At 37.7% G+C, this 25,445-nt stretch overlaps 6 protein-coding genes across 6 annotated transcripts; 1 reads left to right on the top strand and 5 right to left on the bottom strand.

Annotated features, from left to right (window-relative positions):
- Positions 1-82: 82 nt before the first annotated feature.
- Positions 83-5,817, bottom strand: LOC103511969 (short-chain specific acyl-CoA dehydrogenase, mitochondrial). Its single transcript, XM_026825569.1, has 6 exons — positions 5,770-5,817; positions 4,377-4,434; positions 2,583-2,762; positions 1,480-1,638; positions 646-758; positions 83-169 (listed from the first exon to the last, which is right to left on the bottom strand). Exons 1-6 carry the CDS (start codon positions 5,815-5,817, stop codon positions 83-85), a joined length of 645 nt encoding a protein of 214 aa, XP_026681370.1.
- Positions 5,818-5,856: 39 nt separating this feature from the next.
- On the bottom strand, positions 5,857-8,021 carry LOC113465342 (short-chain specific acyl-CoA dehydrogenase, mitochondrial-like). The gene is made up of 3 exons (XM_026825568.1): positions 7,414-8,021; positions 6,616-6,767; positions 5,857-6,018 (listed from the first exon to the last, which is right to left on the bottom strand). The coding sequence occupies exons 1-3, from the start codon at positions 7,442-7,444 to the stop codon at positions 5,857-5,859; spliced, it is 345 nt and encodes a 114-aa protein (XP_026681369.1). The 5' UTR covers positions 7,445-8,021.
- A 3,427-nt stretch (positions 8,022-11,448) lies between these two features.
- Positions 11,449-12,423, top strand: LOC103511956 (N-alpha-acetyltransferase 38-B, NatC auxiliary subunit-like). Its single transcript, XM_008476707.3, has 2 exons — positions 11,449-11,932; positions 12,063-12,423. Exons 1-2 carry the CDS (start codon positions 11,566-11,568, stop codon positions 12,173-12,175), a joined length of 480 nt encoding a protein of 159 aa, XP_008474929.1. The 5' UTR covers positions 11,449-11,565; the 3' UTR covers positions 12,176-12,423.
- A 1,410-nt stretch (positions 12,424-13,833) lies between these two features.
- Positions 13,834-14,547, bottom strand: LOC103511968 (short-chain specific acyl-CoA dehydrogenase, mitochondrial-like). The gene is made up of 2 exons (XM_026825576.1): positions 14,414-14,547; positions 13,834-14,220 (listed from the first exon to the last, which is right to left on the bottom strand). Exons 1-2 carry the CDS (start codon positions 14,542-14,544, stop codon positions 14,127-14,129), a joined length of 225 nt encoding a protein of 74 aa, XP_026681377.1. The 5' UTR covers positions 14,545-14,547; the 3' UTR covers positions 13,834-14,126.
- Positions 14,548-15,695: 1,148 nt separating this feature from the next.
- LOC103511967 (ubiquitin-like protein 7) lies at positions 15,696-21,481 on the bottom strand. The gene is made up of 9 exons (XM_026825567.1): positions 21,362-21,481; positions 20,505-20,894; positions 19,974-20,075; positions 19,471-19,607; positions 18,704-18,837; positions 17,881-17,971; positions 17,599-17,761; positions 16,882-17,054; positions 15,696-15,851 (listed from the first exon to the last, which is right to left on the bottom strand). Exons 2-9 carry the CDS (start codon positions 20,773-20,775, stop codon positions 15,696-15,698), a joined length of 1,227 nt encoding a protein of 408 aa, XP_026681368.1. The 5' UTR covers positions 20,776-20,894; positions 21,362-21,481.
- Positions 21,482-22,300: 819 nt separating this feature from the next.
- LOC103511966 lies at positions 22,301-25,325 on the bottom strand. Its single transcript, XM_026825574.1, has 4 exons — positions 25,112-25,325; positions 23,769-23,892; positions 23,042-23,431; positions 22,301-22,474 (listed from the first exon to the last, which is right to left on the bottom strand). The coding sequence occupies exons 3-4, from the start codon at positions 23,310-23,312 to the stop codon at positions 22,335-22,337; spliced, it is 411 nt and encodes a 136-aa protein (XP_026681375.1). The 5' UTR covers positions 23,313-23,431; positions 23,769-23,892; positions 25,112-25,325; the 3' UTR covers positions 22,301-22,334.
- Between the last annotated feature and the right edge of the window lie 120 nt (positions 25,326-25,445).

Genomic DNA, 25,445 nt, shown 5'->3' with positions numbered 1-25,445 from the left:
AGAAGGTGAAAAGAAGTTTTTTTTCCCCCCTTTCTCGTCTTAATTTTCTTTCTTTTGTTATCATCATTTTCTTTTGCTCATTTCATTTCTTGTTGTCTTTCAGATAGGCGGCTCTCCAGGTTAACAGTCTTGCACTCTCCAGCTTCAGGGACATGTCGGCAATTTTTTGCTAGAAAGAGTACATAAGTTATGTTCTTATTGTCTTCATTTTTTATTAATTCAATTTCATTTTATTTCTTCATTTCAGAGGAAAAGAAGGAGAAGGTGAAAAGAAGTTTTTTTTCCCCTTTCTCGTCTTAATTTTCTTTCTTTTGCTATCATCATTTTCTTTTGCTCATTTCATTTATGACAGGTAATTAAATAGGTTTCAGCAGTCATTATATATAAGTTCTGTGGGTCAACTTGATAAGGAGAACCAAAAGGCAGATATATTTTGCAGAACTTCAAAGAACTTCTTTGAAGTTCTGCAAAATATATCTGCCTTTTGGTTCTCCTTATCAAGCATTTCATTTATGACAGGTAATTAAATAGTTATTTATGTCTGTCTTTTGTAATATAGAATAGATACTCGTAATAAAATAAATTAACAAAAAGTCATTAGTCTCACAAGAAGCTGGGGGTCTCTATTGAACATTTCGATCTTACCTGAATAGATTGAAGTTTGATAATGGGCTGCCCAAAGGCAGTTCTCTTGCTGGCATACTCAACAGCACAATCTAGACTAGCCTGGGCAATACCTAGCGCCTGTGAGGCAATACCTGAGAAGAAAGAAAATACACATTTTTTTTTTCGAGTGCGATTCGAAGCCTCAGAAATGTACGGTTCGCCCGCTATTTCTCCTCAAATTTGCGCACTTTAAATTAAATGTTTTCAGCGCATTTACATTTGCCTCAGGTCGCTCAAAATTTGCAGAGTTAAGAGCATTAATTTTTCTCACTGTGTACAACGACTTGCGTAAATTTATCCAGTATGAACTTTTTCAAGGGCTGCATCCAACCTGCGGTCAGGGAGCACAGGTACAAAAAGGTTGCATCCAAATTGCGGTCATTCGATCACCCTCACACATCCAAATTGCGGTCATTCGATTTCCCCTACACATCCAAACTGCGGTCAAGTTCAGAATCTCTAATATTTCAGGTATTTCACCCGACCCAAAAATGCTTGACCGCAGGTTGGATGTCAACCCAAAAATGCTTGACCGCAGGTTGGATGTCAACCCAAGTCACCCTAGGGTTGTATCACACATAGCTGACTCAAAGCCCACCGTGTATGGACACATGATAGGCATCAACCCCACCCTTGATTGGTAAAGAATGCCATAGGCATTAACCCCACCCTTGATCAAACTTAATTTTGTATTTATATGTAGATACATTATGTTACCATCTGTAAATAAAGTTTGATCCAATCGTGTAATAATACATAAAATAGTGTTGGAAATCCGCTCGACCTCGTTTTAGGAATAAGCAAGTCACTCACCAATTCTGCCGGCGTCCAAGGTCATCATGGCTATCTTAAATCCCATACCAGGTTCTCCCAGTAGATTCTCAGCCGGTATTGAACAGTCCTCGAATATTAGACTGCAAGTGCTTGAAGCGTTTATGCCTAGCTTGTCTTCTTTCTTCCCCAGAGACAGACCTGTGAAGCCGAGAAGTAGAGATGAATGCACAATGTCAAGCGTGCCGGGAGGCGCGCGAACGTCAACACTTCGGAACGACGTGATTCTCGGCCTATGTTAACACGAAATAGAGTTCAAGGTTTTTCGGTCTACTGTAACGCCAGCCTGGTTAGCTTAGGCTGCTTAGAGGGTAACGAGGCTGCCTTGTAAGCGTTAGATCGCGGGTTCGATTCTCGCCAGAGGCAAACTTTATCCTGAACAGATTTACAATTACATTGATTAGATTAGACTGTCAAAGTAGGACTGAAAAGTACCTTTTTGTTAGCAGTTTCAATAAAGTCTTGTTTATTGGTTTTAATTTTGAATGAGACTGAAAAGTCCCTTTACTCCCGCAGTCTAAACAAGGTCTTATATATTTCATAGGTGTAGTTTAAACATATGTAAATAAAAAAACCTTCTTTAAATAATAAAAAAAGAAAGTAGGACTGAAAAGTACCTTTTTGTTAGCAGTTTCAATAAAGTCTTGTTTATTGGTTGTAATTTTAGGTCAAAATCTCAAATAAATGAGGATAAAATTCCATGCCTCGGCTGGGATCGAACCCACGCCCTCCTGCTTACCAGGCGAGCGTCTTGTCGCGTCTCTTCAAGTTCGTTCCATCCTTAGGCAATTCACCCGTCAGTGTGGACTCCATCATGGATTACCTGAACAAATTGAAGCTATACCACATTATAATAACGAAGATTGCGACGCAAACCACCTAAAAAAAAAGGGTTGGGGAAAGCTTACCTTCGACTTTCTCCTGTTCTGTTCTCCTTCTCTCTTCAAGTTCGTTCCATCCTTAGGCAATTCACCCGTCAGTGTGGACTCCATCATGGATTGCCTGAACAAATTGAACCTATACCACATTGTAATAACGAAGATTGCGACGCGAACCACCTGATAAAAAGGGTGGGGAAAGCTTACCTTTGGTTGGTTTATCCACAATGAACGCACTTATGCCCTTGTGCTTTTTCGACTTGTCCGTGGTGGCGAACACAACGGTAGCTTCGGATTCGTAACCGTTTGTAATCCAAGCTTTGGTTCCGTTGAGTGTCCAACCGTTCGAATCCTGCTTTGCCACGGTGGATGCAGCACCTGTCGAAAAAAAAAAGGAATAGAAAGTAATAACTGAGAGGTTTGATACAAAAATGACCCATAGCCCATAAGAAATATACAGGTTAGAATCGTTTTTGTGTCAAATCCCTCAATTTCTATGTGGATTGATTCCTGCCTTGGGCGAACTTTATCCCAAACAAACAAGGTTCGTTCTCAGAACAGCTGGCTTTCTACTACCCTATCTTAATTCTGTCTTCGGTTTCGGGACAATAAGATCTCCGTTATTACAGTTTCTTCTATAAAACCTCTTATTCAATAAACTCCAACCCCATAAACAAGGTCGGTCGAAAGGTCACATATATTGTAGTGGGTGTACCACTTGGGTAACGAGGCTGCCTTGTAAGCGTTAGATCGCGGGTTCGATTCTCGCCAGAGGCAAACTTTATCCTGAACAGATTTACAATTACATTACAGACCCTACAAAGAGATTTTTTCCTTCCTATAGGATAAGGAAAGTGAAAAAAAAATCCCAGCAAAAGAAAAATATAGGAACACCTTTCAAAAACTATCTGTCCTAGAAATCATTTCACAAAAGGAGGAGGGAGGGGACACAAAAATTCAAGACAACCAAAACTGGGGAGGAAAACACACGGTTTTAACACGGGTTTTGTATCACATATCGAAAGGAAATTTCTTAGCACCAGAAAAGAATATTTTACACGAAAAAGATCGTTTGGAAAATTGGAAAGCGACCCATTTCCTCTCTCGGCACCATCCAAATCTCTGAGCTTTCTCACTTTTTCGCCATAAAAAAAGGGAGGGGGGGAGAGAAAAAACGAGGGGTTTTCCGACAGTGGCGTAGGGAAAGATCATAAGGGGGCCGCACCCCCTGAAACAGTTAGAGTGTAACCCCTAGCATTAGCAGAGTTTTCAGTTTTTACTCCATTTTATTATACTTTTCTTTTTTCCTATCCTCTAACAGTCCTGTCAAGCCTTTACAAATCAAATGGAACTTAATTTCAGTTTTTACTCCATTTTATTATACTTTTCTTTTTTCCTATCCTCTAACAGTCCTGTCAAGCCTTTACAAATCAAATGGAACTTAGCAGACAGTCAACTTAACAGGTCTATTAAGGGCTGAAAAAATACTCTTAGAAAATAATAGTAGTAAAAAATAAAAAATCACCCCACGCCGCTGATTTGGGGAGAGGGGGGGAAGGGGAAGAGACCAGATATTCTGTGATAAGGAAAAGCAGCTCTATTGATTTCCCCTCCCCTCCCGTCCTCCCCCTACCCTCCCTCGTAGCATTTTCCCCTACCCTCCCTCGTAGCATTTGAAGCTTTTGCGGAAGAAGGAGAAGTTTAGTTCTTTAAACGGCCGCTAGGGAGTGCTCTAGTTTTGAATTTCACTCAACCCCTCCACCCACCGTCTTTTTGGGGTGGTGTGGTGTGTAACGAATTCACCTGTTAGTTTTATTATTATTATTATTTTACTTTGTTGAAAAGAGTGATAGAAAATTGTTAATTTAAAAGATTGTACTTCGGTACCGCTTTTGCAATACTTCAAGGGTTCAAGGCATATTTTTATCCATCCATGCCTATCCAAGAAGGGAAAAGTCTGGTTAGAAAATTTCCGCCCTGGCCGGGATTTGAACCCAGCACCTCCGGGTTCGGAGTCAGTGACGCGTAAGGGAGGGGTGTCGAGTGTTATCGAGAGCGTCTGAAAACATGGGAGAAATGGACAAATAGGAATGAACATTTAGTCAGCGACCATGTTGCATGCATCAAATCCTGACATAAACATGATACATGGGCTCTGCCCGTTGATTTGTAAAAAAAAAAAAAAATGGTTGATAATATACTGCTCAAATACGACTAAAGAGTCCATTAAACCCAGCAACTTGTGTTAAAGCACCTAATCGAAAAAAAAACAGCAATAGGCTACTTGCTTGTCCGACTGACTTGGGGCACAGTATCATAATGAAATTTCCCTTTCTAAAGAAATAGAGCTCTTGACCACTCGGCCACAGAGTTTTTTTATATTCATTACTTTCTATTTTTTATAGTTTATTTGCTATATTTATTAATTTTAGGTCTAATGGCCGAGGTCACCATATGAGTTTAAAATCGGTTTTAATTTAACTCTAGCCTAACTCTTCAACTGCCAATATCATACAAGGCTTTTATTCCTGGCCTTTTCCAGCTGTGATTTCAAATAGGTCCTCAAACTATTGTAATACATATTTGTCAAAAAAGGTACATAGCTCAGTTCCAAGATATATAGTGTATAAATAAAATTTAATGTACAAATATAAAAATGCCACGAAAAAAATATGAATATGTTACACTTATAAAAAATATCGATCATCATGATAACATTATTATTACAAAAAAAGCTAATAAAACCACCATAATATTAAATATACCAATAAATATGTATAATAAAATATAATAAACTTTTGCTTCAAAATAATTGACTTGCATAGGTACATGAGTAAATAATGAACACAACACATGATACAGTCCTATTAACCGTATAACTCATCTGGAATTTTGCACGCCACCTAACCCAAAATAAAGTTGCTTTCAAAACGGGACCTAATAAGGTGCTGAAAAGGTTTCGAACATTTTTGGAATGATTTTAGAACATTTAAGATGCGTACAAAACTATAGATTTTACAATAATATCCGTACTTTCCGTTACCTGCCTCGGTGGTGTAGTGGTCAAGGCGCTCGCCTCCTAAACAGGAGAGTATGTACCTATAGTTATACTTCTATACCTGCCTCGGTGGTGTAGTGGTCAAGGCGCTCGCCTGGTAAACAGGAGGGCGTGGTCTAGCCGAGGTATGGAATTTTATCCTCAATATAATTTGAGAATTTGACCACAATAATAGTAGTAGCCTACTGCTGGAGCAAATGGACTTTTCAGTCCTATGCGAGCAGTATAAATCAGCACTATTATTATCTTATTAATTATTATTACATCTATGCCTATCCGGGAACAGAAGAGTATGGTCAGAAAATTCCCGCCCGGAACGGTATTCGAACCCAGCACCTCCGGATTGAGAGTCAGTGTTCTCCCCACAATTTTCCGCGAAAGCATGGTTTCTTTTTCTCAACAGTCTTCATTCTCTCATAGTGATCAATCTATTGGTAATGGACAATCGTTGAATTTCCGAAGATCCCTCATATATTTCCGAGATGAGTTGAAAGCAATGGCATAAGCAAGGTAGTCCAATCCAGTGCCACCTAGATCCTCAGGAACCTCTACACCCATCAGACCTAGCTCCCCCATTTTCTTGATCTGAAACAGAAAATGACACATAAGTTTGTTAAAAACAGAGGCAAGAGTAGAGTATAGTGCAATTAGTGCATAGAGCATCAAACATGCAGTGCAGTATAGTCCTATAAAAAAATGGACACAGCACACAAGGGATCAAGAAGAGACTGCCTTAACATAATAATAACAGGTAGAGGGAAGCAACAAACCAAACCACTTAGACTTGAGAGAAAAAAGCTCTATGCTCTTTGCTTTACCCTCCATTCTGGTTTAGAACTGTAAACTACTCAAGTGTGATGTTATTTTGCACACTAACATTAGGTTTGATGCCATTTTTTTTTCTTCTTCTTCTTCTTCTTCTTCTTCTTGTTTTTAGCCTTAATTTATAATTAGATAGTCATGCAATAATTAAAGAGAGTAATGGTAACAGCCACTTTCCTGCTTGACAGCAAGTTGCCTAATGAACAAAGGACACCAAATAAATTTGACCAGAAGATATTGAGAGGGGTAGTTATAAGAAGGGAGAATGCTATCAAAATTTTCATTGTCACTTGACTAACAGATTACAGTGTATGATTTTAAATGCATGAAAAAAAAAGTAGAGTGGGGCAAACATTTTACCTGTTCTTTGGGGTAGAGGTGCTCTCTGTCCAGCTTAGCAGCAATAGGTTTGAGTTCTCCCTCGGTGAAATCCCTGACTGTCTTGTAGAGCATTTGATGAGTGTCAGGTAGGGCAGACAGGGAGGCAATATATCTGACTGCATTTCTTGAACCTAAGAAAAAAGAAGAAGAAAGGTCAGATTTTTTTAACATTATTAACAAAGCATGTCAAGAATTGGCAATCTCAACTTGCTAAAACACTTTTTGAAATTTTGCTTATGGGTTGTGCCGGTTGTGGGTGTCTTTTACTGACAGGAACAAATATGATGTGACTTACAAATTCCAAAAGTAGGTACACAGGACCCTGGTTTGCCCCATCTTACCCCCAGATTTACAAGAGTCTTTCAATATCTTTGTATTAGAAAAAAAAAAAAACAGTGTTTCACCAGCTTTTTTTTCAAGCAATGAAACAACTGCTACATTATTTATTTTATTGATTTTTGGACCTTTTCAAGCATCTACATTTAGACAGAAGACCAAAGTGCCTTTCATCAAGGGACTGTAAACCTGGAAGTTAGAATCAATACTGTCTCTGGTCAATTTCTTTTTTTTCAAGCAATGAAACAACTGCTACATTATTTATTTTATTGATTTTTGGACCTTTTCAAGCATCTACATTTAGACAGAAGACAAAGTGCCTTTCATCAAGGGACTGTAAACCTGGAAGTTAGAATCAATTCAAGATTGAACTTAATCAAATAATAACCTGTGGTGGGTGGTAGAAAGATAAAATTTAAATTTTAAATAAAAATTACTTACACTTTGACAGTAACAGTGTAGATACATTCATTTTGAAGTGTTTTTTTCAGAAAATATAGAAAAGTAATTAAAAACACTGTTTATTAATATGTCAGTACCTACCTATCCTTTTATAACTGTTTGTACTTAAACCAGGAAACTAATTTTCCAAACACCTTATCAATGTTTAACTATTTATCATTTCTGTTATGCAACACCTACATTCAACAAATGGTTGTAGAGTTCAGAATAGTCAGAATAGTTTACGGACGTATTTGTACTGAGCGTATACGTAGACAATGCGTATAGGTATTACTTATTAGCTGTTAGAAACAATCAGCTGTGAATTTATTAAGTCCTTTATAATAGACAGAATGAACCTTGACCCTTGTGATGTGATAATGAAAATATCTGATTTGTAATTCCAATTCCAATTCCCACTCTTTGAAATCTGCACCTAGGTTCCTAGGTATAGTTTTGATCAGAAATTTGAGGAAACCATTTCAACAGGGGTTGAGGTCAAACATTTAAAACCAATAATAAAAAAAAATGAACTTGCTTAGAAGGTAGTATATTTTAGAGAAAAGTAAAAATGATAAAAATGGCTAAACAGTGTGCTGTGAAGACACAGGAGGAAAAAATCGAGAAAAGTTTGTTCTAAAATTTAAAATTTCGCGCACTTTTACCCAAAGAAATTCCGTATTTTTGCAAATTTGCAGTACGTATCTGAGAACTCTGGAGCGCGAAATCTTGAAATCGAGTGGAAAAAAATCCTACTACACTACTACAGAAGTAACAGAAAAGGACATTTTTATCATTTTTCTCATCAGTAATATCAGTTATCCTTAAACCTTAAAAATAGGCAGACTTTTAACTCACCCTCAGAACAGCTTTCCCAAAGCTGGGACTACAAGTGAGTCGTTGGAATTGAAACACGAGTGAATTGATGTAGGCTACGTCCATAGTTTTGTCTTTTGTCACTACAGGAGGAACTTTCTCCTCTGCTTTGCCAAGAACTGAAATCAAAAATAGAAACACCAAGACAATATTGTGCCTGAGTGAAGCAAATCCACTAATATCAATTGTATGAAGTATTGTTCTTTCACAAACAATCCCCACTTCTCATTCCATATTGGGAAAGTGGTAAAGAAATTCACCCGGTAAACAGGAGGGCATGGGTTTGATCCCAGCCAAGACAAGGAATTTTATCCTCATTTATTTGAGAATTTGACCACATAATAATGGAAAGTACCTAGGTATGTAGATATTTTCAACTCAGTAATCCTTATGGTTAATATAAAATGTTTTTTTCTTCTTCTTCTTCTTATCAGCTCCCATGGCATAGTGGTCACTGCACTTGCCTTGCACGGTTGCACACGGGAGACCTGGGTTCGATTCCCGGCGGGGTCAAGAAATATCATGCAAATGATTGATTCCGTGTCTGGCTGTTGTGGGGCCCACTCAGCCTTGTGAGGAAAATGAGTACTTAGGTATGACATATAAATGCACATAGCGACCGGTGCCAGCATGGTAGGTAGACATTGTATTTTAGGATTATTGAGATATCAAAAAGGAATAGAAAGTAATAACTGAGAGGTTTGATACAAAAATGACCCATAGCCCATAAGAAATATACAGGTTAGAATCGTTTTTGTATCAAATCCCTCAATTTCTATGTGGATTGATTCCTGCCTTGGACGAACTTTATCCCAAACAAACAAGGTTCATTCTCAGAACAGCTGGCTTTCTACTACCCTATCTTAATTCTGTCTTCGGTTTCAGGACAATAAGATCTCCTTTATTACAGTTTCTTCTACAAAACCTCTTATTCAATAAACTCCAACCATAAACAAGGTCGGTCGAAAGGTCACATATGTTGTAGTGGGTGTACCTGATTGATTCCGTGTCTGGCTGTTGTGGGGCCCACTCAGCCTTGTGAGGAAAATGAGTACTTAGGTATGACATATAAATGCGCATAGCAACTGGTGCCAGCATGGTAGGTAGACATTGTATTTTAGGATTATTGAGATATTGGGAAAATCCTACAATGCTGCAGTGAGCACCAAAGTTTGTGACATAATAACACAAAGAAACTGCATATTTACATTTTTTTCTTCTTCTTCTTCTTCTTCTTCTTCCTCCTTCTGATATCTTGGGAAAATCCTACAATGCTGCAGTGAGCACCAAAGTTGTGACATAATAACACAAAGAAACTGCATTTTACATTTACATTTTTTCTTCTTCTTCTTCTTCTTCTTCTTCTTCTTCCTCCTTCCTCTTTTCAATGAAATGTTGAATTTTTGTCAATACCTATTCTGACTATGAGAGGAAGAGAGACAAATACAGTTCATTATAAAAAGTAGATAAGAATCTCCAGTATTGTATTTAATTTATTATAAGTACTTAAATAAAATGGTCTGTAAATAATTATGCAATTTGAAAAACTTAGGCCCGGTTTGAGTATTCTTTCATGAAATTTTTTTTTGACGAAAATTTTTTTACAATTTTTGTCAATACCTATTCTGACTATGAGAGGAAGAGAGACAAATACAGTTCATTATAAAAAGTAGATAAGAATCTCCAGTATTGTAATTAATTTATAAAAAGTACTTAAATAAAATGGTCTGTAAATAATTATGCAATTTGAAAAACTTAGGCCCGGTTCAAGTATTCTTTCATGAATTTTTTTTTTACGAAAATTTTTTTACAATCTAAAAATCCATTTTTTTCCAAATCGGTTCGAGTTTCCAAAATTTTCTTTTAAAAAAAACAAACATTCTCGAACCCGATTACAGCAGCCACATAGGAAATTTTTCACCAAAATGAGATTTTCAAATCAGCTGATCGAAAAAAAATTGAGCCCATTTTTTTTTTTTGAAATTTTTAAAACAACTGGTTCAAAAAAAATTAATCCCCTTTTTTTTTTTTTTTTTTTTTTTTTTTTTAATTCTCTCACGAACGGATTTGGCGAAAATTTGCCGTTTTTGACAAATTTCGACTTTTTTCAGAATGTAAAAATACTCAAACCGGCCCTTAATTTTTAAATTAAACATACATGAAATATTCTATATGTTTTCATTGACTAATAACAGGTCAGTGTATGATTTTAAAGTCAGCTTAATTAGCTTGGTTGGTAGCGCGTCTGCATTATAAGTGCTAGGCCGCATTACCAAACTTGAGAATAGGGCCCAGGTACAGGGAATTGTTTACACTCATTATAACTCCACAGGATGCACAGCCTCTGAGGGGGGGAAAAAAGAATAGAATATACCTTGTTTATCCTGCCCGAATGAGACTAAAACCCTTTACTCCAGCAGTCTAAACAAGGCGAATTTCATGGGTAAAGTTTACAAATAAGTAAATAAAACCTTGTTACAGTTAACTACCTACGTATATCAAACCTCTTTTTTAAAAAATTTCCCCCGATATATCGATATCGATATATTTGAGGGGCCGATATATCGATTTATCGATATATTTGCAACTCATTTACATCCCTACACAGGAGGAAAAAATCGAGAAAAGTTTGTTCTAAAATTTGAAATTTCGCGCACTTTTACCCAAAGAAATTCCGTATTTTTGCAGTACGATCTTAGAACTCTGGAGCGCGAAATCTTGAAATGGAGTGGAAAAAATCCTACTACAGAAGTAACAGAAAAGGACATTTTTTATCATTTTTCTTATCAGTTATCCTTAAATAGTATTTATTGTCCATATCCTACTGAGAGTTGAACTGTTTCCTCCTCAGACCACATGAAAAATTAGCCTGACAACCAAGATTAAAAATAGGAATTTATTGTCCATATCCTACTGAGAGTTGAACTGTTTCCTCCTCAGACCACATGAAAAATTAGCCTGACAACCAAGAATTACCTTTCCTCATGGCTGGAGTCACTAAGAAAATATAAAATTGCAGGAAGCCAGGGAACTTTGGCTTTTTCAACCTTTCAAAAATTATTGGATTCTTCATACAGTGTACTTCACATTGAAAACTATGACAGAAGAGCTAAAAGTGTCCAGTCTAAACAAAGAAGTTGAAACCATGTCCCCACCTTTCCTCATGGCTGGAGTCACTAAGAAAATATAAAATTGCAGGAAGCCAGGGAACTTTGGCTTTTTCAACCTTTCAAAAATTATTAGATTCTTCATACAGTGTACTTCACATTGAAAACTATGACAGAAGAGCTAAAAGTGCCCAGTCTAAACGAAGAAGTTGAAACCATGTCCCTGTCTGAACCACAAGAAGTGAACATTCGAGAAATTCTACAAAAACTATCTCACACACCTGAAGAACAAATTGATGACGGAAAAAACAGTGAGGGAACTGATGGTAAAACGATTGATGAAAAAACACCGGACACAAAAAACAGTAAACAAGCAGAACTCAGAGAACAACATTTGAAAAGATTGAGGAGCTGGATCAATCATCGAATGACAATAGAAATGACCGATGGCAGAGTTCTAGTCGGTACATTCCTGTGTACAGATAGAGATGCTAATGTTATCCTGGGATCCTGCGGAGAATATCTGAGTCCTGAAGGTAAATAATTAATATCCTTTCAGAAGTCACATCAATGGAAAATCTTGAAGCTATAGGTATTTTTTTTTTTACATCTGAACCTTGAGCATGTAAATGATAATAATACTTTCCCCCCGTTTTTCCTTTCCAGTCTTTGAAAGCAAAGAAGAAAATGGTGCTCAAGAGGCAAGACTCCTAGGGCTGGTCATGGTACCTGGACAACACATTGTAAATATTCTACATGATGAACCTCACATTAGCTGATCTGATATTGTGCCTGAGTGAAGCAAATCCACTAATATCAATTGTATGAAGTATTGTTCTTTCACAAACAATCCCCACTTCTCATTCCATATAGGGAAAGTGGTCAAGAAATTCACCCGGTAAACAGGAGGACATGGGTTTGATCCCAGCAGAGACAAGGAATTTTATCCTCATTTATTTGAGAATTTGACCACATAATAATGGAAAGTACCTAGGTATTTTCAACTCAGTAATCCTTATGGTTATTATAAAATGTTTTTTTTTTTTCTTCTTCTTCTTCTTCTTCTTCTTCTTCTTGGTGTTGGTTAACAACTTTATTGAACATCATCATACAATAATGATAATAGCCTGCCTAGTTAGCTTGGAGTGTATTGCGTCTTGGAGTGTATATACCTTGTAAGCGCTAAGCCGCGAGTTCGATTCCCGCCCAGGGAGCTTTTTATCCTAAATAGATATGCTTTAATCTCGAAACTGCTGGCTTTATTCTTTATTTATATATATATTTAACTTTTAAACTTTTCCATCTTTTGTAATGTCAAAACCTTTGTTGTATTATTATTGATGTTAATAAATGAGGCCTTTTTAAACTGTTGGCATAATGGGACTTTTTAGTCTTAGCCGACAGTATAAATAAGGTATATATATTATTATTATTATTATTTATCATTTCTGTTATGCAACACCTACATTCAACAAATGGTTCTAGAGTTCAGAATAGTCAGAATAGTTTACGGACGTATTTGTACTGTAAGCGTATAGGTAGACAATGAAAGTAAACTTATTACTTATTAGCTGTTAGAAACAATCAGCTGTGAATTTATTAAGTCCTTTATAATAGACAGAATGAACCTTGACCCTTGTGATGTGATAATGAAAAAAAAAATATCTGATTTGTAATTCCAATTCCCACTCTTTGAAATCTGCACCTAGGTATAGTTTTGATCAGAAATTTGAGGAAACCATTTCAATAGGGGTTGAGGTCAAACGTTTAAAACCAATAAAAAAAAATGAACTTGCTTAGAAGGTAGTATATTAAGTATATTTTAGAGAAAAAGTAAAAATGATAAAGATGGCTAAACAGTGTGAAGACACAGGAGTAGGGATGTTGCGATATATCGAAAACCGATATATATCGATATATTTTTCGTCGATATATCGATATATATCGATATATTTTTCGTCGATATATCGATATATATCGATATATTTTTTTGGCGATATATCGTCGATATAATTTTCAAATCAGCTGATCGAAAAAAAATTGAGCCCATTTTTTTTTTTTTTAATTCTTCTTTCACGAACGGATTTGGCGAAAATTTGCCGTTTTTGACGAAAATTTCGACTTTTTTCAGAATGTAAAAATACTCAAACCGGCCCTTAATTTTTAAATTAAACATACATGAAATTATTCTATATGGTTTCATTGACTAATAACAGGTCAGTGTATGGTTTTAAAGTCAGCTTAGGCTGCGGGCTTAATTCCCGCCTGGGGCAGATTTTACCCTGAAGGGATAATGTTCGTTCTCGGAACGGCATCAAACCTGATGTGGAAAAAAAAAAACTTTGGTCCCAAGGGACATCTTGTTCTGTGCTGATAGTGCTTCTCAAAGTTGTTGTACCCGCGGCACACTTCTGAAGACTCCACGACACCCAAGACAACCTCGTGGCACACTAGGGTGCCGTGGAACACTAGTTTGAGAAGCATTGGTCTAAAATCTAAATAAAACAATACACGTAATTAAATTATACTTTTCTTCTTATTATTCTTCGCCTTTTCCCGTGTACAGACGGGGTCGGCGTTTTTCGTCAGTCCTCAATAGGGTGATCGCTTTTGGGCTGATATTTGGCTACAGAATTTTACGGGTGGATGCCCTTTGACTCAACCTTTGCTATTTCTTTAGCAAAGGAAATTCAGGCTGATATACTCACTGTTTATAGTCCCCGAGCCAGACTAAGCCGGTCTACTAGCATTACCAAACTTGAGAAGAGGGCCCAGGTACAGGGAATTGTTTACACTCATTATAACTCCACAGGATGCACAGCCTCTGAGGGGGAAAAAAAAGAATAGAATATACCTTGTTTATCCTGCCCGAATGAGACTAAAACCCTTGACTCCAGCAGTCTAAACAAGGTGAATTTCATGGGTAAAGTTTACAAATAAGTAAATAAAACCTTGTTACAGTTAACTACCTACCTATATCAAACCTCTTTTTAAAAAGGCTCATTTTCTGTGTTTACCTTGAAATTTCCTCAGTGGCAATGGCATAAGCAAGGTAGTCCAATCCAGTGCCACCTAGATCCTCAGGAACCTCTACACCCATCAGACCTAGCTCCCCCATTTTCTCGATCTGAAACAGAAAATGACACATGAGTTCGTTAAAAACAGAGGGAAGAGTAGAGTATAGTGCAATTAGTGCATAGAGCATCAAACATGCAGTGCAGTATAGTCCTATACAAAAATGGACACAGCACACAAGGGATCAAGAAGAGACTGCCTTAACATAGCAAAATCAATTTAATTATTTGAGTCTCCACTTAGGGTTCCACTGAACACCAGGTTAACAGCTGCTGTGACGTCCCCATTGGTGAGTTGCCTAGGGTGCCGTGGAACACTAGTTTGAGAAGCATTGGTCTAAAATCTAAATAAAACAATACACGTAATTAAATTATACTTTTCTTCTTCTTATTCTTCGCCTTTTCCCGTGTACAGACGGGGTCGGCGTTTTTCGTCAGCCCTCAATAGGGTGATCATCCGTGAGACCTAACTCTCTCATTTGCTGGATTTGAGATGCATACTGCTCCATCTGTAGACAAAGGGAATATGAACATAACTTTTAGAAATATCCTTCGCTATTCAGCGGTTGAACTCGGCAGCGGTCACGGGACTTGGTTCTTCAAACTTGGAATTTTTTTAATGTGATACAGTTTTGACTTTTGAATAAGTAAAAGGAAGGAATTTTTAATTGTGTTAAGCATATTTAAATGCTATCGTTCCCCGGCGTCACGGAGCAAGAAGAAGCCAAGGGGCCTGCTCCACTGGAACTTGCCGTACCATGGGTGGATAGGATAAACAAGGTATATTCTATTCCAGTAAAATTTATTTTTATTTTATGTAATATTATAAAAAGTGATAAAGTCTCTACCCTACCCCTATGGTCAAAAATGATTCAGACAAGCACTTATAGGTAGGTAAGTACTCTAAACATGATTTCCAAAGAGTTTTGTTATTACCTTCCAAAGCTTTTGTCCAGAAGTGGATTCAAAAACAATCAATGGCTTGGCATCTGCTTGTTTCAAGGCTCGCTCAAATGTATTGCCAAAACACTTGTAGAATGAAAGCAACAAGTCAGTAGAAACTGCAGCAATCAAAAGAGAGGAGGGAAAATTACTTATCATTATTTTGAGTACAGAGACATCTGCCACAAGGCCACAACATATGGCAAAATTGTTCGATAGGTATCTACATGAAATGTTCATCTCATTTTTCTTTGCATTTTTCTATATTCAGATGGGATTGGCTTTAATTATTTGAGTCTCCACTTAGGGTTCCACTGAACACCAGGTTAACAGCTGCTGTGACGTCCCCATTGGTGAGTTGTAATGCTTGCACAACGACCAGTTCATCCGTGAGACCTAACTCTCTCATTTGCTGGATTTGAGATGCATACTGCTCCATCTGTAGACAGAGGCAATATGAACATAACTTTTAGAAATATCACAAAGGATATCCTTCGCTATTCAGCGGGGGAACTCGGCAGCGGTCATGGGAACCCTACTTGATTCTTCAAACTTAGAATTTTTTAAATGTGATATAGTTTTGACTTTAGAATAAGTAAAAGGAAGGAATTTTTAATTGTGTTAAGCATATTTAAATGCTTATCACAAATATCGTTCCCCGATTATTACACCTAGATAAATTTTATGATTTGACTTGGACTCGAACCTCCAAATCCAAAGTCCAACGCGTTAACAACTGCACCACTGAGGTTGGTTAGTTTTGAATAAGTAATAAACATCCAAACTTTTAGAAAATAATCAAGATTAAATTTTGGCAGCCTATTTAGCTTGGTTGGTAGCACGTCTGCCTTGTAAGCGCTAGGCCGCGGATTCGATTCCCGCCCGGGGCAGATTTTATACTGAACAGATAATGTTCGTTCTCGGAATGGCTGGCTTTCTCCTATCCTGTCTTCATTTTTTCTTCGATTTCGGGACGATATGACCTTAGCCGTTACAGTTCCCTCTGTCAAACCTCATGAAAGGAAAGACCCTGGGGGCGAGGGGAAAAATACGGCCCTGATTGGGATGCAACGGGAAAAAATGGCCTAATAATCAGTCTCGATACTCTTTATCATTAGAAAACACCAACAACTTTCCATTATTCTAAAGTTCAAAGTAGTTCGATTCCCGCCCGGGGCAGATTTTATACTGAACAGATAATGTTCGTTCTCGGAATGGCTGGCTTTCTCCTATCCTGTCTTCATTTTCTCTTCTATTTCGGGACGATATGACCTTAGCAGTTACAGTTCCCTCTGTCAAACCTCATGAAAGGAAAGACCCTGGGGGCGAGGGGAAAAATATGGCCCTGATTGGGATGCAAGGGGAAAAATGGCCTAATAATCAGTCTCGATACTCTTTATCATTAGAAAACACCAACAACTTTCCATTATTCTAAAGTTCAAAGTAGTTAAACTAAAATGTACACTCACTGGATTGATAGGGTTGGGGTTGGCTACAGCAGGGCTGGTCACGGAGGAAGAAGAAGCCGAGGGGCCTGCTCCACTGGAACTGGCCGTACCAGGGGTGGATAGATTGGACATTATCTGCATCATGGTGGAGTTGACGTACTCGGGAGTGATGGCTGGGGACTGCGCTACGCTGCCTGTAGGAAGAGAAGAGGAAAGATAGTAAAATAGGATATCAGTGTTATTTCAGTAAATTCAAATAGGCCGGGCGGCGCTTCAAACTCTTGACGTTCGCGGGTCACCCGGCACGCTTGATACGTTTCAGCCAGCTTAGTCAGACTGGCTATCCTGTGTTTTTTTAGCACTCATTTCCCGGGAATCGAACCCGTGACCTGGCGCTTACGAGGCAAACGTGCTACCTTCAAGTGAACTAGGGTGGCAATAAGATCAGCCGGCCTAGTTAGCATGGAGGACAGCGCGTCTGCCTTTTGCTGGGTTCTAGACAATTCTAAAATCTAAATCGCGGATTCAGAGAGCGTGTGATGCATTTTTGTGTAGAACGCACAACTCGCTAGGATTCGTCCACCCAATTTCGAGAATCCGGGATTCAGAATTGTCTAGGACCCAGCATTAGAAGTGCTAGGTTGCGGGTTCGGTGGGTGAACTTTTTTTTTACGAAATGAGAATTATTTTCATTATTTAATAAAATAACAGAACTAAAAAAGGAAAAAAAAAAAATACCGGAAGCAGACTGGAGGGCAGCGGCCACCTGTTCGGCCGTGATGCGGGCACTCGTCGCCGCGTCCGCATTTGGTGACAACTCCATATCTTCCTCGCCGGACAAATAGGGAGAGGAGACCGAATTGTGGGACGAGGTGGAGGCGGCCGTCTGAGGAGACACGCCCTGGGGGGTGATGGAGTTGTAGATCTCCTCGAACACTCCATATCTTCCTCGCCGGACAAATAGGGAGAGGAGACCGAATTGTGGGACGAGGTGGAGGCGGCCGTCTGAGGAGACACGCCCTGAGGGGTGATCGAGTTGTAGATCTCCTCGAATAGAATGTCGACGAGATCGCTCACGCAGCGCGCTAGGGCGGGATGATTTTTGGCTATCCTGAAAAACATTCAAATATTTATCAGAATCTCCAGGCCAACTCAGAATAAACGCCGACCTCGTCTTTACACGGGAAAAGGCGAAGAAAAAGAAGAAGATTTAGATTTTATTTCCTATACCAATTCTCTCACAAGCACATTAAACATAGAGCTGAACCCTCCTCGTCTAAAACTTCAGCTGAGTAGCTGAAGTTTGTGTCGTGTGGGGAGAACGGGAAAAGGCGAAGAAAAAGAAGAAGATTTAGATTTTATTTCCTATACCAATTCTCTCACAAGCACATTAAACATAGAGCTGAACCATCCTCGTCTAAAACTTCAGCTGAGTAGCTGAAGTTTGTGTCGTCTGGGGAGAAAACAACCAGAGTTGTGGTAATTGGTTGACCAGAGTCCATGGTATTTTCTTTTCAATTGTCTTCTTCAGACATTTATTTTCTGTATCTGTAATGCTCCACGAGCTTACAGTTTCAGGTAATCTTTCAAAATTGAACATGTCCAAGAATATTTGCTTTCAAGTAATCTTTCAATTCGTTTGTGGGGAGAAAACAACTCTGGTCCATGGTATTTTCTTCTCAATCGTCTTCTTCAGACATTTATTTTCTGTATCTGTAATGCTCCACGAGCTTCCAGTTTCAGGTAAGCTTTCAAAATTGAACATGTCCAAGAATATGTGTTTTCAAGTAATCTTTCAATTAGTATGCTCTATCCTACAAGCTAACCTAGGCTGGTCACTTACTTTGTCACTGTCTCTATATTATTGGTTTGAAGAAGCAGATCTGGATCCTTAATGATGGCCAAAGCTACAGGATCATTCTTTAGGGCGGGACATGCAGTGAGGATTTTCTTCATATTTTCTGGCTTCTTTAATTTCTGAAAAAAAAAAAAAATGTACAACTTCTTTTTCCTAGCCCTTTCCTATTTAAATAGGGTCGGAGTTTCTTGTCAATCTCTTCTAGGCAGCCCTATTGTGTATCTCATGTCCTGATAATTTTTTCTCACCCGGTCTTGATTTACACAATTTTGTACAACATAAAATTAATAATAAAAACTTCAATTCTACAAGGTTACAGAGGTCTCATCACATTGAATTTTGAGAGTAAAGGCGGACAGGATTAGAAAAAGCCAGTTGTTTCAAGGGCAAAGACTGCATATAGTTTTCAATGTAGACTACATACATACCTACTTTTTAATAGTGCATTACATACCTACTTTATTTCACAAATTAGAAAAAAATGTACAGTAAAGGCGGACAGGATTAGAAAAAGCCAGTTGTTTCAAGGGCAAAGACTGCATATAGTTTTCAATGTAGACTACATACCTACTTTTCAATAGTGCATTACATACCTACTTTATTTCACAAATTAGAAAAAAAAAAATGTATGTTTCACATCCGCCGTTTTTCTTTCGTACCAATGAAACAACTGCTACATTGCTTAGATGCTTGTGGTCCGTGTGGCAGCATACCCATATCTTAGTATGTCCCTCATCAGACTTTTGACTCACCCTCAGAACAGCTTTCCCAAAGCTGGGACTACAAGTGAGTCGTTGGAATTGAAACACGAGTGAATTGATGTAGGCTACGTCCATAGTTTTGTCTTCTGTCACTACAGGAGGAACTTTCTCCTCTGCTTTGCCAAGAACTGAAATCAAAAATAGAAACACCAAGACAATCAATCAAAAAGGAGTGAGAATTTTATTTCTCAGTGTAGAAACAGAGAGGAGCAGAGAGCATTAAAATATCAAACTAGCGTGATAGAGGGAAGCAGTAAATTCAAAGGACATTGAGCTGAGAGAATAAATCTCTATGCTCTCCCCTTCACGTTGTTTTTAATCTTAGTCAGAAATGATAGATGATAGCATGATAAATGCTCTAGTTCCCAATGGATCACTGATATTCAGCAATGTCGTTAGTATCCATATGGTTTACCCATCAGGGTCTCACTCAGGCTAGTGGAAATAGGTACCTTTCTAACAAACCTCCGAGCAGACTGAAGCTTTGTACTTACCAAATCTTTGTTTATAGAACACATGGACCATGACATTATCTTTGATATTGTAAGAGTTGATGCTGGACTCATTCTTCAAGACTTTGCCACAGTACACAAGATCTGTGGAGGAAATAAATAGACATTCTTACAGGGTTATAAATACTTGTAATTCTTAAAGAACAAAAAAATACTCCAGATGCAGACCATGACAAAAATTAATTAGCCATCATGAATGCCAATGTCCAATACAAAAGGGCAACAAATGATTTATACTGCTTGCATTGGACTTGAAAATCCCTTTACTCCAGCAGTAGGCTACTACTATTCTTGTGCTCAAATTCTCATATTTTATCTAGGATAAAATTCCATACCTTGGCTGGGATTGAACCCACACCCTCCTGTTTACCAGGCAAGCATATTGACCACTACACAGTCAAGGCAGGTTAGAAGCAGACCATTTCTTCTTTTGAAGAAGTAGTCTGCTTAACTTGGTTCTCAGTAGTTCCCTTTGGAGTAAAAAAATAATAATAAAAAAATCAGAGCACATACCTATTTCTTCAGGTGAGAACTTGGTCTGAGTGTAAACATCTGCCACTGCCTCGCACTGACTCTCTTGACCACATGGTACATCTCCTTTGAATTTCTTCTCTTTGCTTTCCGTTTCATTTGACGAGACATACAACTGTGACCGCTTCTCTAGTTCTGAGAGAATGAGTTGCTTCAACTTTTCTCCTGTTGTAGTCTCATAGCTGATGTCATGCAGTTTTAACTTGTCAAATTTCCCCGGGATTAGACGCAGTCCAGCATAGATGAAAGGCATTGTGATTTCCTGGTTTCAAATGTATCGGGGAGATATGTAGATGGTGATTAATAGGTCGGTAATTTTCTTGTCACTAAGGTGTTCCACTTCAAATTTTTTTCTTGCAAAGTTTAGTTCAGCTGGAAAAAAGTTATACATATTTACCATTAGTAAATGGGCACGTTCAAAGGAAATAGTAGATGGTGATTAATAGGTCGGTAATTTTCTTGTCACTAAGGTGTTCCACTTCAAATTTTTTTCTTGCAAAGTTTAGTTCAGCTGGAGAAAAAAGTTATACATATTTACCATAAGTAAATGGGCATGTTCAAAGGAAATAAAAAAAGGGACATATTGAAACCTGACTTTCTTCAATCTTGTCTTCCTTCTCTCTTTGCTTTTGGGATAAGATCCAAGCAGTTACAGTTCACTCTATCAAACTTTAAAAAATAAGCTTTTTTTTCAAGAAGAAGAAGAAAGAAGAAGAAGAAGAAAGAAGAAGAAGAAAGAAGAAGAAGAAAGAAGAAGAAAGAAGAAGAAGAAGAAGAAGAAGAAGAAGAAGAAGAAGAAGAAGAAGAAGAAGAAGAAGAAAGTAAAAACTCATATTTACCTGACAGATAATGTTTACAAGTGAAGGCTGAATTTTGTTTCAAAACTTGATACTTGTAGGCATCACATTTACAGTAGTTGACATGAGGTAATATGTAAATGGAAGCATCACCTGATGATTGGACCTAAAAAATAAATAAATAAATAACAAAAATATGGGTAATTATGCAGAAGTCACGTCCTTATTAGAGCTCCATTATGTGGTCAAATTCTCAAATAAATGAGTATAAAATTCCATACCTCGGCTGGGATCGAACCCACGTCCTTCTGATTACCAGGCGAGCGTCTTGACCACTACGCCACCGAGGCATGTACATCAAAAAGGAGCGAGAATTTTATTTCTCGGTGTAGAAACAGAGAGGAGCAGAGAGCATTAAAATATCAAACTTGCGTGATAGAGGGAAGCAGTAAATTCAAAGGACATAGAGCTGAGAGAATAAATCTCTATGCTCTCCCTTTCACTTCGTTTTCAATCTTAGTCAGAAATGATAGGAGCTGAGAGAATAAATCTCTATGCTCTCCCCTTCACGTTGTTTTTAATCTTAGTCAGAAATGATAGATGATAGCATGATAAATGCTCCAGTTCCCAATGGATCACTGATATTCAGCACTGTCGTTAGTATCCATATGGTTACCCATCAGGGTCTCACTCGGGCTAGTGGAAGACGCTCGCCTGGTAATCAGGAGGGCGTGGGTTCGATCCCAGCCGAGGTATGGAATTTTATCCTCATTTATTTGAGAATTTGACCATATAATAATGGAGCTCTAAGGGTTAGGTGGTAGAGAACGCCTAAGGCGTTAACCTCGCCTAGTGGTTGCCTTCCACTCAAGAGTCTATTATTATTATTATAGATGATAGCATTATAAATGCTCCAGGTCCCAATGGATCACTGATATTCAGCAATGTCGTTAGTATCCATATGGTTTACCCATCAGGGTCTCACTCGGGCTACCTAGTAGAAATAGGTACCTTTCTAACAAACCTCCGAGCAGACTGAAGCTTTGTACTTACCAAATCTTTGTTTATAGAACACATGGACCATGACATTATCTTTGATATTGTAAGAGTTGATGCTGGACTCATTCTTCAAGACTTTGCCACAGTACACAAGATCTGTGGAGGAAATAAATAGACATTCTTACAGGGTTATAAATACTTGTAATTCTTAAAGAACAAAAAATACTCCAGATGCAGACCATGACAAAAATCTCTTCAAGACTTTGCCACAGTACACAAGATCTGTGGAGGAAATAAATAGACATTCTTACAGGGTTATAAATACTTGTAATTCTTAAAGGACAAAAAATACTCCAGATGCAGACCATGACAAAAATTAATTAGTCATCATGAATGCCAATGTCCAATACAAAAGGGCAAGAAATGATTTATACTGCTTGCATTGGACTTGAAAATCCCTTTACTCCAGCAGTAGGCTACTACTATTCTTGTGCTCAAATTCTCATATTTTATTTAGGATAAAATTCCATACCTTGGCTGGGATTGAACCCACACCCTCCTGTTTACCAGGCAAGCATCTTGACCACTACACCATCAAGGCAGGTTAGAAGCAGACCATTTCTTCTTTTGAAGAAGTGGTCTGCTTAACTTGGTTCTCAGTAGTTCCCTTTGGAGTAAAAAAATAATAATAATAAAAACAAAGTGTAAATACAGAGCACATACCTATTTCTTCAGGTGAGAACTTGGTCTGAGTGTAAACATCTGCCACTGCCTCACACTGACTCTCTTGACCACATGGTACATCTCCTTTGAATTTCTTCTCTTTGCTTTCTGTTTCATTTGACGAGACATACAACTGTGACCGCTTCTCTAGTTCTGAGAGAATGAGTTGCTTCAACTTTTCTCCTGTTGTAGTCTCATAGCTGATGTCATGCAGTTTTAACTTGTCAAATTTTCCTGGGATTAGACGCAGTCCAGCGTAGATGAAAGGCATTGTGATTTTCTGGTTTCAAATGTATCGGGGAGATATGTAGATGGTGATTAATAGGTCGGTAATTTTCTTGTCACTAAGGTGTTCCACTTCAATTTTTTTTCTTGCAAAGTTTAGTTCAGCTGGAAAAAAGTTATAAATATTTACCATTAGTAAATGGGCATGTTCAAAGGAAATAAAAAAAGGACATATTGAAACTTGAAACCTGACTTTCTTCAATCTTGCTTTTGGGATAAGATCCAAGCAGCTACAGTTCACTCTATCAAACTTTAAAAAAGAAGCTTTTTTTCAAAAAGAAGAAAGAAGAAGAAAAAAGTCTGACTTTCTTCAATCTTGTCTTCCTTCTCTCTTTGCTTTTGGGATAAGATCCAAGCAGTTACAGTTCACTCTATCAAACTTTAAAAAGAAGCTTTTTTTTCAAGAAGAAGAAAGAAGAAAAAAGTAAAAACTCATATTTACCTGACAGATAATGTTTACAAGTAAAGGCTGAATTTTGTTTCAAAACTTGATACTTGTAGGCATCACATTTACAGTAGTTGACATGAGGTAATATGTAAATGGAAGCATCACCTGATGATTGGACCTAAAAAATAAATAAATAACAAAAATATGGGTAATTATGCAGAAGTCATGTCCGTGGAAAAGAAAAGCTCCTTTTTGTAACTAACCTAACCCTATAACAACACTAATCACTGCTCTAATTGTGAAAACTCCTAACATTTAACCTTTACCCTATAACAACACTGGTCACTGCTCATTTGTGCCAGTTCCTTTGGTAGCAATATTCCATGGACTTGACTTCTGCACAAGTACCAAAATATGAATTACCTATGTGTCTAGGAACTTATTATTATTTTATTTTATTATTATTTTTTTATTATTTATGTATTTTTTTTTTTTTAATTATTATTATTTTATTTTATGTAATATTATAAAAAGTGATAAAGTCTCTACCCTACCCCTATGGTCAAAAATGATTCAGACAAGCACTTATAGGTACTTAATGTTATAGCTTTATATTTTTATAAAACTCGTTGAAAACTTGAAAATAAACAAAAAAGTGCGTCACCACAAAAAAAAGTGTGTCACCAATCGAATCAACCAGCTCGAGGAGGTGGTGGATCTCAAGAGCTAAACGTTTAGTTTGGTGGACAGTCACAATCAACCGTTTAGTAAAAAAAAACTTTTATTTTGTCATTTGGTGGATTGGTTGATCAACCGGTGCACCGGCTGTGAGTCTTATTTTCAAAAAAAAAACTTTTGGAAGGCCACAACATATGGCAAAATTGTTTGATAGGTACCTACATGAAATGTTCATCTCATTTTTCTTTGCGTTTTTCTATGTTCAGATGGGATTGGTGATTTTGGTTAGCCTTCTATTGATCTGAGAACTATTGCCCGCCGTATTCAAGACGGCAAATATGCGTCTCTAGGTAAGACAACTTCCGTGGTCAAGTGTAGGATAGCTGGGAACAAATTTGGTTTTGACAATAAAAATTTCAGGAACCCTTGTGAGGGAAATTTCAAGCTGGTACAATGGTGTCTTCCATTTATATGTAGTCCCCCAGCCAAACTGGTCTGATCTACTCCCTGTTTAAAGTCCCCTAGTGGTTTTGACAATAAAAATTTCAGGAACCCTTGTGAGGGAAATTTCAAGCTGGTACAATGGTGTCTTCCATTTATATGTAGTCCCCCAACCAAACTGGAAACTGGTCTGATCTACTCCCTGTTTAAAGTCCCCTAACCAGACAGTCCACTGAACTACTCTTGTACTTGTAGGTACTAATACAAATCATACTTACTGTCGTTCTGAGTGGAATATTCTTTATGGAGTCGTTCAATGAGAACTTTCACAAGTTGTGGAAAGGTTACAGAGCGAATTGTTTGAGCACCTGTCGATAAATGTAGATCATCTACTTCCATGGACTTCCCATAACTCAAGAGGAGATTGGAGAAAATTATCCAGTCATCGCAAATAATCGCAATTTTTTTTTTAAATAACAATTTTTTTTTCTGGTCTTTTGTTCTTCATAATTTTAAAATTTCGCGCCACACTAAATAGTGGGATTTTTTAAAAAAACCTCCGAAAAAAATCCCACGCCCTCAACCGGAGTGGAGGGGAGGTAAAATTTTTCG

This window comes from Diaphorina citri, unplaced genomic scaffold, assembly GCF_000475195.1.
Source record: "Diaphorina citri unplaced genomic scaffold, Diaci psyllid genome assembly version 1.1 scaffold774, whole genome shotgun sequence".
Classification (NCBI taxonomy): Eukaryota; Metazoa; Arthropoda; class Insecta; order Hemiptera; family Psyllidae; genus Diaphorina; species Diaphorina citri.
Note: the sequence above shows the minus strand (reverse complement) of the source record. Positions and strands in the feature narration are given on the sequence as shown.